We start from the raw sequence: 16,798 nt of genomic DNA, 5'->3' as shown, positions 1-16,798 counted from the left end.
AAATTAAGGAATGGAACTATCTTGGTGGAGGCTGCGAACTACATCCAAGCCAAGAAATTTCTTCAGATGACGAGTTTTTTCGATCAGGTGGAAGTCGTCGTTCTACCGCACTCCTCACTGAACACCTCCAAGGGGATCGTCTTCTGCCGTGACTTGATGGAGTGTAGTGACGAAGAAATTAAGGACGAGCTGCAATTTGAAATGGTAACCGATGTGGTCAGGATGCTTCGGACGGAGAATGGGAGAAAGGTTCCTACTCCTGGTCTAATTCTGACCTTTGCATTTCCCCAATCCCCAAAAACTATTAAGGCTGTTTCGTCTACTAAGTAGCTAAATAGCTACTGAATTCTCCTCTAATAGTGTACGTTTTACTACTAGTCAAAGAAATGGAATATCGTTCGTCTTTCCATTTCAGAGTAGACACATAACATTTTTTTAAGAATTAGAGACTTCAATTCTCAATTTATGACAAAATTTAACTTTCTCCTGTGCAATTACTTGTTTAAATTCAAAGATACCCCTTTCCTTTTTTTATTTTTTTTTAGAGTTGAATCATGTTTTACACTTTCTGATTAATTTAACCTAACATATCAAATCAGAGATCCATGGGCTCCTACTAGTGTAATATTGTCTGCTGTATACGTAAAAAGGTTTACTTTTAAAATACAAAATATTGTTGTAATTTTTACATTGATTGTAGGATCCGTTATCAACTTTTTATATCACATCGTAATTTTTATAAAATTATAATGAGGTTGTGTTCTTCCGACTGAGAACCCTTCTCAGAAACCCCTCTGAAAATAATTCCAGAGTGATTATTCTAGGTAGCAACTAGGGGAGACCGGGGCAGGTTTTCGCATTTATATGTCTTAATTTTTTGTATTTTTTTCCTTAAAACCTACAACAAACCAAGACATACCATTACACTCAGTGGTATTTCAGCTACAATTAGAGAGTATTTTCTTTGATGAAATATGAACTATTTTTAATAAAAACACCAAAAAGTAAAAGTAAGTCATGTGCGAAAACGTGCCCCGTACCCGGGGCATGTTTTCGCACAGCATTTTATTACCCTGGGGCAAGTTTTCGCATGCATTAAAATACATCTGTAAGGAAAATAACACACATTTTTTTAACACACTCGTATAATTAATGAAAATGACATTGTTTTTGTTTTCATAACAACTAATCTTAGCAAAATTCGGCATCATCGTCACTGTCGCAGTTGAGGCAAACAAAATACGCAGAATCGCCTTTAATGCAATCTTCGTGTGCCCATCGTTTGCAGCGGGTGCACTGTATCCACTGCTCACTTGATTTCGAATTGCTGTATTTTTCCAAGCAATAGATGCAGACGGAGTCAGTCTCTTCTTCATCATCTGACAAATTCTGACGTGAGGTTGATTTCTTCTTGGTGGAAGGTCTACTTGCTTTTTCAGCATTAGCTGATTTATTTTTGAAAAGGCCCTTCTTGACAGACTTTAAATTTGTAGTTCCTTTGCTTTGTTGTGTTTTTTCTAGTTTGATACGTTTTTGCTTGGCCATTTCTTGTTCAAGTCGCAGCTGTTCTTTAACTGGGGTGTCGGTTAAAATACTCGACTTCCTTTTCTTCCGTCCCTTTGTGGTTTCTTTTCGTGGCCCTGCTTTTTCGAGGGGCCTCACATCCTCTGGTGAAGGGCAAGAAGCTACTTGTGATAGACAGCTTGGTGCTGGAGGATTCTCAGACGATTGGTCCAAATTTGGTTCTGAGGAGGGATTGTTTCCAGCTGGAGCAGGCCTGTCAGTAAAGTAGCTCGGCATGAAATCAGAATCCGTGAAGATCAATGGATTCAAAGGAAAAATACCTGACACTCTGAATCCAGCCATAATGTTAGTTGGTGTTAACGCCAGAGGTGCTGCCGATTTCAAAATGGATGGTATATCATATATCCCCATAGGTCTTTTGTTTGTACAAATCCAAGCATCACACGCAGTGTTGATGTATTTTTTAAGAGGTCCATACACAGAACGGTCCAAAGGTTGAAGCTTGTGGCTGCAGTGAGGGGGGAATGAGAGTAAGGTCACACCGTTGTCTTTAAATAAATCTAAGACGTCGGCTGATAAGTGCGATTCATGATTGTCTAGCAATAGAATGCAAGGTTTTTCCTTGGAGCATCTGGCCTGAGAGACAAAATGTTTGGCAAATTTCAGGAAATTGGCTTCCTTCATCCATCCAGAAGGATTTGAATCGCCTTCGCAACCAGGAGGCCCGTCACGGATGAAGTGATCATGGTATCTTACTCTAGGAAATACGAAGAACGGGGGAATACTATTGCCTGCTGCATTCACTGCAAACGCAATTGTGACGAGATTTCCTCGTTCAGCGGAAGTTAGTTTCCCTATTTGCCTAAATCCACGCCGCGCTACAATTCTATCTGGTCGTTGAACGGTTGTGACGCCAGTCTCGTCAACGTTCCATATATCATTAGGCCCATACTGAAATCGTTGGAGGACAGTGGTTAGGTTCCTGAAAAACAGGTCAACGTTCGTCCGGTTGAAACTTGTTGCCCGGGACATACTAGTTGCTTGAGGAGTTCTGATGGAAAGTGTTTTATTTCTCTTCATGAATGAGGTGAACCAGTCAGGGCCGGCCATTTCATTTTCTGACCAGCTTGGGGGTATTTTGCAATTACATGCTACAGCGTAAGTGTACGCAAATCGTCTAACTTCCTTAGGCGTTAATCCAAAGTATATATCAGATGCCTTGAGCAAATACTCAGCCAGCATTTGTTCTTGGAATGGCTCAAACACCTGGACAGACAAAAACCAACGCAACAATTAGTTTATTTCTCTTCTATAATGCGAGAAATAAACTTGCCCCAGTGAAATCCCTAAGTTCTTAACCTAGTAAAAAATTTAATAGGCTCTATGATAAAGATATAGCGTGTTTAAATATAGGCTACTGCATAAGGAATCTTACCTTCCAGTTCCGTGCGTAGCCAAACTGCGACCATGGTTGAGCTGACTGGCTTGTTGCAGCAGTACCTTCAGTAGAAGCACCGGGAATCGCCGGATCACGAACAGATGGGCCAGGAATTGCCAAATCATGGGTAGAAGTGCCAGGAATCACTGGATCACGAGTAGATGGGCCAGGAATTGCCAAATCATGGGTAGAAGTGCCAGGAATCGCCGGATCACGAGTAGATGTGTCAGGAATCACCAGATCATTGTTTACTGTAGTAGATATAATAGGATTTGGTTGAATAATCACCGCTTCATTTGAGGGATCAGTAGAACCTGGTGCAGCGGACAATTTCTTGCAATAGTTTGCTAGTGTTCTATCACACAATCCAAATTCTGCAGCTACGCTTCTCATACTTCTCCCTCCCCTCACTTCTTTTACCGCTCTCTCCATTGTCTCAATTTCATACTTCCCTCTTCCTGTCTTTCTCACGTAATTGCGAACCATGATGAAACTGAAATGAAGAATGGAAATCGTTAAATTAATTATATTTAGGCCTACCCTAAAAAAAAACTGAGGAAATTTGATTAAATATGAAGAGAATTTTAAATTACTATTTATAACCCATTTACTGCCAAATTGTTAATATACAATGCATTTTCACTGTTTTAAATCTTCTTTCAATACATATTTATTGACTTTAAGTGAAAATCAATGAGTAAATTTAGCATGAATTATATTTGGAAAAGACGGGGCAGGTTTTCGATAGCGAAAACTTGCCCCGGCTAGTATTCGAAAACTTGCCCCGTCGCCATATTTTAGATTTAAACTAACCTAATTTGGTTTAAAACAAGTGTTTCTTTATCCAATATCTATGTCATAAGACACAGAAGAAAGCGCTTTATCGAAATATATCATTCACATTGTTTCAAATTAAAGAAAACGTGTGATTTTTAACTTTTAAACATAACATAAAAACTTACTCACCTGTTCGAAGAACAACAAAAGTTGGCTTTGCTCAACAGTGCGTGCGTCCATCAACGTGAAACTAACAGAACTGCCACTAGGGGGCGACGAGCTCCTCACGTGTGGAATTTAATGGGGTGATCAACCGAGGCGGAGAGAAAGAGTGGGGGCAGAGCCGAGCAGTACCGATAAATCCCGAAAATTCCTGACAAACTCTGTACATGCGGCTGATAGCGACCTCAGTTCGGAACGGTTCTGATTTCTATTATCTTACGAATTAATGAGTCGTTTTATATCCGAATTAATGAGTCGTTTTATATCCGAACATATCTGCAAAACATAGAAATTATATCGAATTAATTATATTAATATAGAACTTTCTTTATAACTCCAAAGACACTTTACACGAACATATCTGCAAAACATAGAAATTATATCGAATTAATTATATTAATATTGAACTTTCTTTATAACTCCAAAGACACTTTACAAAATGTGAGATGGTGCACAACGAATAAAATGTCATAATCTTTTTGTGCTATTGGAATATATTCAAATTAATAGGGCAAAAGCAACATATTATAATGTGGAGTCCTTAATTGGTAGTAAATAAATTAATAATTACACTACAAAATCTGTAATAAGAGTTATGTAATAGCTGTAATAAACTAAGGGTATTAAAAAAGATTAAAAAAGAAACGTGTGTGTGTGTGTGTGTGTGTGTGTGTGTGTGTGTGTGTGTGTGTAGTACACACACCACACCACTGCTACTGTCCGATGAGACGTTCTGAAAATTATTGATTTAGTTCTGAGCTATTTATAATTTTGGAGGGAAGACCAGTCCAATTTGGGATGAAACGGAAGTGGCTGCATAGTTGATAAGTCAAGCCAGCGTTTCTACGCCAGGTGCAGGGTTGCAGTGTTGGTTGACTCATATCTCCTTTCTGTGGCATGTCCTTTGATATCTTATCGTATTTTCTTTTGAGAACTTTAGTATTTGAAACACTTTGTTAAGTATTCATATTTTAGTAACCTCAAATTATTACGATCAAATTTTAACTTATAGCAATAGCAATATATTTCTCTGTCTGTTTTATAGCTACGCCACTGAATGTAACGAGGTTACTTTGTTACATTAGACTTCCTTACGTCTTTTTGGGTCTTTCGATACTCCGTTGTATTGGTTTATTTGTATGTAGACAAGACTAATTGCCTGCCATTAATTACGTTGTAAAATCAAGGTTTAATGAAATAAATTTAATTGCGCTGAGTCCTGCAGCATCCAGCTTTAAAAATGTTATATATATATATATATATATATATATATATAATATATATATATATATATATATATATATATGTTGTTGTACCAAATTACTGAAATGTGTTTAATTCAGAGTAGAAGCTAAAAACGCAGTGGTACATTTTAAGAGGCTTGTCACATTGATTGCCTGCAATAATTAAATTGTGCTGCATCCTGCAACATCCAGCTTTGAAAATGTAATTTAAATATATGTATGCTGTACTAAACTACGGAAAGGGGTTTGAAAATACAGTGATACATTTTAATAGGTTTGCCAGGTGCTGAACTAAATTAAATTCAGATGAGTACAGAACGAGAACGCGCGGACTGCCCATTCCACTATTCTAATACACGGGCTATCTGTAGTTGGCAGGAGGGGCCCCTCCATCCCCACTCTTTCTCTCCGCCACGGTTGATCACCCCATTAAATTCCACACGTGAGGAGCTCGTCTAGGGGGCGTGGCCATCATACGACGCTGATTGGTGTTGCGCTCTAGCGGCTGGTTTAGGAATTAAAGCCCATTCGAAAACGTGCCCCGTGCGAAAACCTGCCCCGGTCTCCCCTAATGCCAGGCTATCCTGCACTAGATAAGTCATTCCTGGGCCATTCTCAAAGGCTTGCTGATTTTTACCAAATATATCTTTGACCAAAAAGTTGTTTTTAATTTTTTAATTTTTATTTATTTTGGTTTATTGTATCTTTTACTTTATTTTTGTACACAAGGTTCCAAAATTGTGTTGTATTAAGTGCTTGTTTAAAGAGATTTTTCGTCAAGGAGAGTAACAAATCTCACGACCGTCACAGTGCTTTTAAAATGATTTTTTTCATATGTAAAAATACTTTAATTACAATTATTGTTTAATTATTCATAAAACCTACCTATAGCAATTTCAAAATCATGAAAATACATTCATAGATTTATATTAAAGTAACTTTTTTAGGTGATATTGTTGCAAACATAGTATCATTCCCAGAAAAAAGTACAATTTTGAGTATTTCCATAGTATTCGATGACTAACTTCAAACCTAACATTTTTTTAAGACAACCCATAATGAGTACTATTCAAATATAGAGGTTTTTCAATAAAAAAATGGACGTCATGATTTAAATTTTTATTTGGCGTGTGACGGTTGTGAGGTAAGTGTGACGGTTGTGAGGTAAGTGTGACGGTTGTGAGGTAAGTGTGACGGTTGTGAGTGTTTCCTGATGCTTGTGAAAAAATGCAATTTTTCGTTTAAACTAACCTTTGAACTATAATATCATCGATGGTACTCAATTTTCTGTATTATTTATAATTTTTTGTTATTAGTTTAATTATATTTTTCCCAGTTTTTTTACAGAAAAGGAAAATTATTCACAGATTTGGATTTATTAGTTTATTATAAATTAATGCAAAAATTGTTCTGAAACAAAACCTAGAGTAGTTTTTTATAACATAATGAACCTAAAGAATAAAATTTAAAACATAGTTATAGAACAAAACAAAATTAAAATGAAACAGAATTTGAGAATACGATCAAACTGTGAAACTTTACTGGAGCACAACCTATGTTGATAGACTATTTATTTCACGTTTAAAGTTATATCAAGGTCTTTAAAGGAAAAGATTCCTCTGTGTGATGTGACCTCTGTTAAAACTTGAATTATATCTTTGAGTTGGACTGAGGCTATGTCCTCGGCATCAGGGAAAATAAATTTTCCACCGGTTGTTTTTCTCAAAAATGTCACCTCGCAGTCACCATCAGCATACATTTTCGTCTCTTGTCCAATATAATGGGTAACAGCCTTTTTGTTACAAAATCTCACTAGAACAAAGTCACCATCAGAAAGATCGTTGACAACACTTTTTGGTTGATTAGGAGAAGTTGGGCTAGTAGAATTGTCCAACGTTTCATCTTCATCCGAGCTATATACTTGATGATATATACTCATTCGAGACTGTATTTTTTTGGATTGTAGACCACCTAAATCTTTAGTTAAGGAATAAAATAAAATTTATTGTTTATTTACGACTTAACCTTATTAAACGTAAGAAATATTTTTTTTTAATTTAATCATAGTATTAAAGCAAAGAGTCCATATATTATCATTTTCTGTTTAACTGAAAAATATTTTTCTTTCATTACACTGACATATTAAGATGAAATTAAACTGTAACAAACAATATTAGTTATAAGAAAAATATCAGTTTAAAATATATTTCCAAAAAACAAGACATGTGAAATATTTATGAATGAAGATATTAAATAAATAGTTTAAAAGGATACTAGTAGACGGCGTAGAAGAGTTGATATCAGCATTCAGTAAGTTGTGGTCATATGTTTTTTGATGGGTACACATTGTCTTGTTTCTGCAGTTTATGCACGACAAAAATCTACAGTTCAGCTTTTTTGGACCATCTTGAGAATTCCAGACAACCTGGTGAAGCATCATTGTATTCTTGATCAGCAGCAAATTTAAGTGTTTTTTTTTTTTAAATATCATCGACTTCTATCATACTGGCTTCTTCAACTTGTAAAATAAGTGGTCTCATGTTGCCTACAGAGGCCAAGAACTGCTCAATGTTTGCTACATCTTTTCCCAGACGAACTGCAGAGTCAGCTGTTCTTTTTACAGTACCGCCAACACCGTCAGCAATGCTTTTTCCGTGTCCAGCCTCACTAAAATTGTAAGAAGCTATTTGGAACTCAAACAATTTCATAAAGTGACAAAACAGGAAAATGTTATTCTTATTCCTGTACTGTTTTGTAGGTCCATCGCTCATGATGTGTACCCTAGTAACGTTCTAGTGATCTTCTTTTATCTTCCTAAATATAGGGAGAAGGTGAGCCCAAATTGCAGCTGCATCATGACGATTACATAAAGAGACTGTGCAAAATGTCCTGATTTTGATTACAGAGCTATCTTCACACATGATTTTAGCTTGGTAAGCACCTGTATGATGGGCAAGCTGTTCATTCGAAGCTCTGAAATGACGACTTTGAATTTCATTTGAGTATTTCAGCTGGTAGTTTTCAGAAAAATCCACCACGATGAATACTTCATCATCATTCAAATTAGTTCTCACGTACTTTGAAAACTTGCTTTGGTTATGCACTCTAGACTTATGTTTCATGAAAAATATTATCTGAGAGCATAACTTGTCTTTCAAAGTTTGTAATGTACATACGACTTTGACTTTCTTAGTAACTTTCACAAGTCTTGTCTGTCCATTTTTAACTCGTTCCTCTGGAATTGTTTTCCATTCATAGTGGTATATAATTGAATCCAGTGGTACATCACAGCTTTCATTGAATAAAATCTTGCTCGACTTGCATATCGTACATTCTCTATACATGCAAGTTTTCTTGGTCACATCACAGCAAAGGCTACTCACTAAATCGTTCAAATTAACATGTTCTATAATTTTATATTGTTTACAGTTTTGAAATATGAATGAGAAGTTTTCATGGTATTTGCACATGCAGGTATCTCGCTTGTTAGTAGGTCTATTAACTACCCAAAAAGGTTTTAGTCTGCAAAAATGTGGATATGAAATCTTGGCGCCCTGGGTAGAAACAAACTTTTTGTGAAGAGCCAACATGGAGTCCGTTAGGTATCTTAATTGCTTTTTAATTTTTTTTCTAGTAATGGTATCTTTGCGTCCAGAAGTAGAGAAAGAGTGTTCATCATCAATAAAGAATTTTTGCACTAAAACCTTGATGTTATGTGAATTTGCAATACGTTTTTTATTTCCAGGCTCTTGTAACTACTCAGTTACTCTTAACTGCCATTTCGTTACCTACATTTTCACTGATGACTTTTGATTCTTGTTTGGATACGGCTCTAGAATGTTTTTTCTTCCACTTTTCAGCCTTTTTCTTTTGATGTTTCAATTGTTTTTCCAATTGCTTTACCTTTTTCCTGTATTTGTCTCTACTTTTTCGAAGTCTTTTTTTCTGCTATCATTTTTATTGCCTCTTTGGTTTTCAGTACTGAAAGTACTGAAAGAGAGAAGGAAGTACTGTAATCATGATCATAGCACTCTTAATGATCTGCTCATGATTACTTGATTAATCATAAATAAACAATCACTCCAGCTATGGAGTGACCCCGTTTACTGTCGCACATCACACAAGAACAGCGCACGGATAGTAAGCTCGAGTACTGTACAAGAACTGTCCAGTCCACTCTTTCTGATGGCATTATGCACAAATATCACTTGTCAACCTTTTCTTCTTTATAGTCACATATGGGACAATATTATCTACCTTCTCTCTTCATTGTTCTGCTTGTTTATTTGATTAATTATACGTCTTGCCAAGTATTTGTTTCCTTAACAAGAGCCTTTCAGTGTGTCCACTCTTTCTGATGGCATTATGCACAAATGTCACTTGTCAACCTTTTCCTCTTAGAGTCAGAGAATGAACAATATTTTCTACTCCCTCTATGAACTGACTGTGCTGGAACTCTCGATATTGCCTTGTGCTAACATAACTGTCTGCATAACACTGTTAATGATCTGCTCATGATTACTTGATTAATCATAGGTTACAAACTACTTAAAAAAAATATTTTTCTTATGTAAACAGCTAAAAGGCTTCAGAAGAATAGTTCGATACCATCCACTCCACAATTTGTACTGGGCTCATGATTACTTGATTAATCATAGGTTACAAACTACTTAAAAAAAAAATTATTTTCCTTATGTAAACAGCTAAAAGGCTTCAGAAGAATAGTTCGATACCAATCCACTCCACAAATTGTACTGGGCTCAAGATTACTTGATTAATCATAGGTTACAAACTACTTAAAAAAAATTATTTTCCACCTGTAAACAGCTAAAAGGCTTCAGAAGAATAGTTCGATACCATCCACTCCACAAATTGTACTGGAGAGCAGCAATGAGTTCAAGATTTTGTATTAAAGTTGTAATATCTATTGTATAATGGAACATAATACGAGGTGTGATCAAAAAGTTCCAGGACTTTTTATATACTATGGGAATGCAATGTCTCACAGCGATGCGGTTGGCAGCATTTTATTCCCTGACTCAGCAGTAACACAGCTGTGTTTTCAGATGAATCATAACATCACTGAAAGTAACATTATCACAGTTTGTTTGAGATTAGTTTTATAGAGTTTGGCTATTTTTTCGTTTAATGACAGTGAATGTGAAAGAAGAGCACTTGTTTGTGTGAAGTTTTGTGTGAATCTGAACAAAACGTTTTCTGAAACCTTTTTGATGTTACAAGAGGCTTTTGTTGAAGAATGTCTAAGCCAATCATGCTGCCATCAGAGGTTCAAGAGGTTTAAAGATGGCCGAACATCCACAGACGACGATGCTCGTTCCGGACGCCCTTCAACGTCAATCAATGATGACAATGTTGCTAAAGTGAACACTCTTGTACGATCAGACCGTCGACTAACAATCCGTGAAATGGCAGAAGAGTGTAACATTTCATTTGGGTCATGTCAGGAAATTTAAACTGAAAAACTTCAAATGCGTCGTGTTGCAGCAAAGTTTGTGCCAAAACTGTTGACTGAAGACCAAAAACAACACCGAATTCATGTTTCTGAGGAACTTCTTCAAAAGGCAAATGACGACGAAAGCTTGTTGGAGCATGTCATTACGGGATACGAGACATGGGTTTTTGGTTACGATGTGGAAACAAAAGCCCAATCATCACAATGGACATCAAAATGCTCTCCAAGACCCAAGAAAGCACGTCAAGTCGAATCAAATGTGAAGGTCATGCTTACGGTTTTCTTTGACTGTAAAGGTGTCGTCTACTATGAATTCCTTCTACAAGGTCAAACAATTAATCGTTTTGTTTATCTTGAAACCCTCAGAAAATTGCGTAATACTGTGAGAAGAAAGAGACCAGACCTGTGGCAAAGTGGTGATTGGGTCCTTCACCATGACAATGCTCCTGTTCACTCTGCATTAGTTATCCGTGACATTTGTGTAAAAAACGCAATGACTCATTCCTCAGCCCCCCTACACACCTGACCTGGCTCCAGCAGAATTTTTTCTCTTTCCGAAGCTCAAGAGACCCCTGAAAGGACGAAGATTTCAAACAGTTGACGAAATTAAAGAAAAAACGACGGAGCTGCTAAACACCTTTACAAAAGAAGAGTTTTCTGGGGCCTATGATCAGTGGAAACACCGGTAAGAAAAGTGTGTAGCTTCCCAAGGGAAGTACTTTGAAGGAGACAAATTCGAATAACCTGTATGTTGTATGAATAAGTGTATAAAAATTCAGTCCTGGAACTTTTTGATCACACCTCGTATAGTTAAACTAATTATTGAAATCTGTTAAAAAGTATTTGCACCTGTATTTGATTAATTATAGCCTCTTGCCAAGGTCAAGCATAAATGTATTACCTTAACGAGGCCTTTCCACTGTGTCTGATGGCATTATGCACAAATATCAGTTGTCAACCTTTTCTTCTTAGAGTCACTTGGAAAATACAAGTACTTCATTTGTTTAAGCCCTTTCAAAATAAAAGATTTTATCATTGAGTGACTACTCATTTTTTTCTCAGCTTTAGTAAACCCTATCACTCGAAGAGCTTCTTTGACGTCCGCCTCCTCTTTTTCTACATCAGAGTAAGAATCTGCAGCAGCTTAATTTTACAAGTCCTTTTAAAGAAACTTTATTAATGTTTTTAATGAAGCTTACTTTCCAAATCTTTACCCTTTTCAATTAAATAATCTCTCAGAAGTCTTTGGTCTTGGCACAACTGATACTTTGTTTATCTTATTTGAGTGACGTTTGTTAGCAGCAGAATGGGTTATTTCTGTTCTCCTGTTAGATCTTGGAAATAGTAGTAATCCAAATAAAACTGTCCTTTTTCTTAGCTCTGTCGGGTATTGAATTTAATCATCATTGGAAACTACAGTATATTTTTGTGACGCCATAATTGTCTCCTGCAATAAACTCCTGAAGAACTAGGGCATGCAGTTAATTTAAATAAAGAATTTACTTGAATGAACGTGTAACTGCCTTTCTTTCTTAGCTGACTAAAAATTTTGTTTCTATTCTCACTTTTTATACCTACAATTTGTTGCACAGGCAGTTCAGACGAATCCTATTACATGTCTACTAAAATCCAAACATTTGTCCCGTTGTAATAACGAAAGTGTTTGTTGTCTTGTATATCTTTTAGGGTTTTCTTTATTGCCTGGAGATTTGTTCATCAGCAGATGCAGAAATATTTAAATCCTTATCCTTGCCCTACTGTTCAAAGATAAATATACAATAAGTTCAAGTTTTCTTCGCATATAATAAGTTGTAAAATTCACTCCATAAATATTTGATTATACTATATAAAAACCTCTTAATTGTACGTAAAGATATTACAGAAAATAAAGCAATATTGTAGACTTATAATTTTCCATGCCCCCATATATGTGAATTAGTCTTCTATTTTTGGAAATGGGTGAAGTTGTTTCATTGTGTCACTAACTCGGGGATAGGGGCCATCGTGACGATGACTATCTCTTTTCCTGGTTGTAATGTTTGGAATAAGTCGTCGAGCTCTTTGCACATGATGTGCACATCTTTGTCCTGAAACTATTGCTCCAATATTATATGACTGCATTTCTGTAATGATGTAAGAACAATGTACAAAACATGCATGATATGGAAGTTTTATTCAATAATGTTACTTTAACAGACTTTAAAAATTGGTTCCTAAACCATTCCAGATTCATCTGCCTCTTTTGAATCTGTTCAGAAGTAGGTAGTTATGAGGACTGGTGCAGTACTCTGCCTTTAAAGCAAATCCACGGACCCTCTCACCATTGCATAAATACAAGATTGTATGTGCAACAACCTTGGCTTTACAGAATATGTATGCTGATTGTGTTCTAAGCCGATCAATGAACATTTCCAGCAGTTCCATGGTCCAATGCCTAACGCAGTTTTGTACAAGCATTTCTAGTTCTTGGTATGTAAAAGCTGGAGGCAAGTTTGTGATGCGTAGGGCGATGGTCATTGTCTTGATTTGAATGCTGGAACAAAAATAAAACTGGAAAGTATTTGTATTCAGAACGGACAGCCGCTTAATTTCTGTACTTATTTTTAAATTTTCTGTTTATTAAAAATTTACCTTTAATTCATATTTAATACGTAACTTTAATATATTTAATAATTATAACATGAGATTGAAACAAATCTTACTAGAAAATTATTAAGCAGGAAGTTATTGGTTTATAATAAACAATAATAATATATAATAATTTATAGTTTATATATATTAATAATATAATAATAATAATAATTTATAATAATTTCCCAATTTCAAGAACAATTTCATTTTATAGTTATGTTGGGATAAATAATTAAAATTGTGGTTTTCTTGGAGAATTGTTTTATTTTTTTATTTGCTTTATCTATGAAATGTAATAAACGTCACAGAAGTAAGGCTTTGGAGCATTGCGAAAATACCTGCGCTTAAACACTCATTCCACTTGGTGGCATCCTGAGTCGCTTGAACACGGAGAGTCATGTCTGAGTGATTGAGAGTAGCAGACTGCATAGTTATAGCCTTCTCCTTCTTCTCTTCTCCTCCTATGCCTATATATATATATATACAGGGTGAGCCAGTCAAACCGGCGATTTTTAATGAGGTGTAATGACTTGACCTGCATATTGGAAAAATCATTTAATACTAAAAATCTAAAGTACACAACTGGAAATTTAGTTTAAACTCACCCAAACGTGATTTACAGTTTACTTTTTAAAAATTGTGTCACTTAAGTGATGCCCATTAGAATTTAGACATTGATCCAGTCTTGAACGAAAGTTATCCATAGTGTCTCGGAGCATTCTCAAAGGAATAGCATTCACTTCATCACGAATTCGTTGCTTCAGATCCATTACAGATGCTGGTCGGGTTTCAAAAACTTTTGCTTTTAAATAGCCCCACAGGAAATAATCGCATGCGGAGAGATCTGGCGATCTTGGTGGCCAAGAAATGTCCCCATTCCTGCTGATAACACGATTCGGGAACAAAGCTGACAGTTCATTCATAACCACTCTTGCCGTATGACTGGTAGCTCCATCTTGTTGGAAAAACGTTTGTTCATTCACTGGAAAGTTTTGAAGTGTAGGAACAAAAAAGTGTTGCAGCATATAAAGATAACGCTGTGAGTTAACTGTAATTGCATTCCCATTATCGTCCTCAAAGAAATATGGGCCAATTATTCCTCTTGACGATATCGCACACCACACAGTGACCTTAGCTGAGTGGAGAGGCCTTTTATGCATGGACTGAGGATTTTCTGGTGCCCAATACCGGAAATTTTCTTTATTTACAAACCCGCTCAGATTAAAGTGCGCTTCATCACTCGTCCAAAGATTATGGATGAGCTCTGGTTCATCCTCAATCAACTGTAACATTTGCTCACAAAAATGCAACCGAACACCATAATCTTGTACGTTTAGAGCTTGCACAATTTGTAATTTGTAGGGATGATAATTCAAATCTTTATGCAAAATTCTTCTTACCGAAGTGAAGGAAATCCCTAATGCTGTGCTATGGCGTCGGGCAGATCGACGTGGACTTCTTTCCATTGCTGTGCGCACTGCATTCACATTCTCAGGTGTTCGCACTGTTTTCATTAATCCGCCTTTTTTTTTGGTTGTTGAACCTGACGATTCAAAATTCTGAATCCAGCCTTTAATAGCGTGGGCTGATGGCACAGGAGCACGAGGAGGCAGGCGGAAATGACAGCGAAAAGCACGTTGAGCACCGACGTAACTTTCACTGCCAGTGTAAAAGGCTTTAACAGCGAACGCACGCTCTTCACCGGACCAACGCTGCATGGCGACTAAACTTCCCAGTAGGGAGGACAAGAATAGCGGTGACCTTCACTTCTCCCCCCTCCCATCACGCAGCCGGACCCGTCTACAAATCGCCCGTTTCACTGGCGCACCCTGTATATATATATATATATATATATATATATATATATATATATATATATATATATATACAGGGTGTACATAAAGTCCTGCACTGGTATAATATTTTCTAAACGATAACAGATAAATGAACAAGATTTGGTACATCAATACTACAACTAAAAATCTACTTTTTGAAGGAACTATCAGTTTTCTGTAATATCATGGGGACGTCCCGCAAGGAGTCGGAAGGAAATCTTAAATAGGAGCATAGGTCAATATGCACATCATTTTAAAGGGCTTATCTAGCAGAGTTTAATGCCGCAAACCGCACTCAAAAAGATTGATCCAGTACAAAATGGCGGCTGTTCAAAGGTTTTACTTGGTTACATTTCATTAGTAGCCATAACCCGGTAAAGCAAAACTGCAACCAAACGAATACTGCAGATAAATACTACATTATGATTGCCAGTTGTACATAAGTGAATTATGACGTAGGTTATCCTCAAGGGTTACAAATTTGGTCCTAATATATTGGTAACAGTGTTTAAATAGGCTCTTACGTCAATGCCGTAGTGTGGGGGTGCTCCGTCCTGTTGAAACCAGATATTCTGGTAATGTTCTCCAAAACATGTTTCGAATTGCTGGTGTAATTTCATTTTCTAGCAAACGTTAATATGATATTGCACTTAAATTTCCTTCAATAAAGAAAGGACCTACCAACTGGGTACCTATCACACCAAGCCAGACATTCACCTTTAGTGAATACTGCGTATGTGCTTCCCGCATCCAGTGAGGATTTTCGCTACTCTAGTACGTAACGGCAATTGTGCCTGTTTACACTTCCATTCAGCATAAATGAACAATCGTCTGAAAACACAATATTGTTTGCATCAATTTCGTTGCAATCTATTTTGGCCATCATAGTTTCACAAAATTCTATACGTCGATCGAAATCAACTTCGTTGAGTTCGTGCACCAAATGAACTTTATAAGGCTTAAAATTAGACCCTTTCAGAATCTTTTTAACAGACGTAACAGAGATGTCATGAGTTTGTGTTGCTGAGCGTAGGGACTCTTGCGTATTCTCAATAAATGAGTGCAATACATCTAAAGAGTTGCCTTCAGTTGTCGCAGTAGCGGGCCTTCCTGTCCTATGACGATCGGAAACACTTCCTGTTTCCATAAAGCGTTGAACAGTTCTCCCTACAGTTGTTCTAGAAATTGGCTGCCTCTCGTGAAAGTAGTCATGAAATAAATGGCATGCTTCCTCGTGTGATCGTCCGTTGTTTCCCCAACCAACCATCATAAGAAGTGTTATACGTTCACGTTCGTCAAGCAACATAGTGTAGTTGAAGAACTACAAGCAATACGACAAACTCTTTTGTACTAAAGTGCACTGATAGAAAGGTTGGACAGCACTACTAAAACAAGAAAACTAGAATAGCCTACTATGAATAGACTGGCTAATTGGAAAGTCCAAACTGCGACCCAAAGATAAGAGCTTTTTAATTGTTACTGTTATCAGGTTTTCCCCGTTATCAATATATTAGGACCATATTTGTACCCCTTGAGGATAACCTACGTCATAATTCACTTCTGTACAACTGACAATCATAATGTAGTATTTATCTGCAGTATTCGTTTGGTTGCAGTTTTGCTTTACCGGGGTTATGGCTACTAATGAAATGTA

The 16,798-nt window shown here is 36.5% G+C and overlaps 1 protein-coding gene across 1 annotated transcript; it reads right to left on the bottom strand.

The window, feature by feature from the left end:
- Positions 1–648: 648 nt before the first annotated feature.
- Positions 649–15,027, bottom strand: LOC124370217. The gene is made up of 4 exons (XM_046828507.1): positions 14,710–15,027; positions 14,429–14,592; positions 2,960–3,455; positions 649–2,790 (listed from the first exon to the last, which is right to left on the bottom strand). Exons 1-4 carry the CDS (start codon positions 15,025–15,027, stop codon positions 1,192–1,194), a joined length of 2,577 nt encoding a protein of 858 aa, XP_046684463.1. The 3' UTR covers positions 649–1,191.
- Positions 15,028–16,798: the final 1,771 nt, after the last annotated feature.

The sequence above is a fragment of the Homalodisca vitripennis genome, unplaced genomic scaffold, assembly GCF_021130785.1.
Source record: "Homalodisca vitripennis isolate AUS2020 unplaced genomic scaffold, UT_GWSS_2.1 ScUCBcl_48;HRSCAF=789, whole genome shotgun sequence".
NCBI lineage: Eukaryota > Metazoa > Arthropoda > Insecta > Hemiptera > Cicadellidae > Homalodisca > Homalodisca vitripennis.
This window is presented reverse-complemented; position numbering and strand designations above follow the sequence as displayed.

Bases quoted from the DNA above. Each gene is read 5' to 3' on its own strand.
- LOC124370217 (XM_046828507.1), bottom strand. From the start codon at position 15,027: ATGCAGCGTTGGTCCGGTGAAGAGCGTGCGTTCGCTGTTAAAGCCTTT. The intron at 14,593-14,709 runs GTAAGAAGAATT...CAAATGTTACAG, and splicing joins TAGGGATTTCCTTCACTTCG to TTGATTGAGGATGAACCAGA. The intron at 3,456-14,428 runs GTGTGCGATATC...TCTTCATTTCAG, and splicing joins TCAGCTAAGGTCACTGTGTG to TTTCATCATGGTTCGCAATT.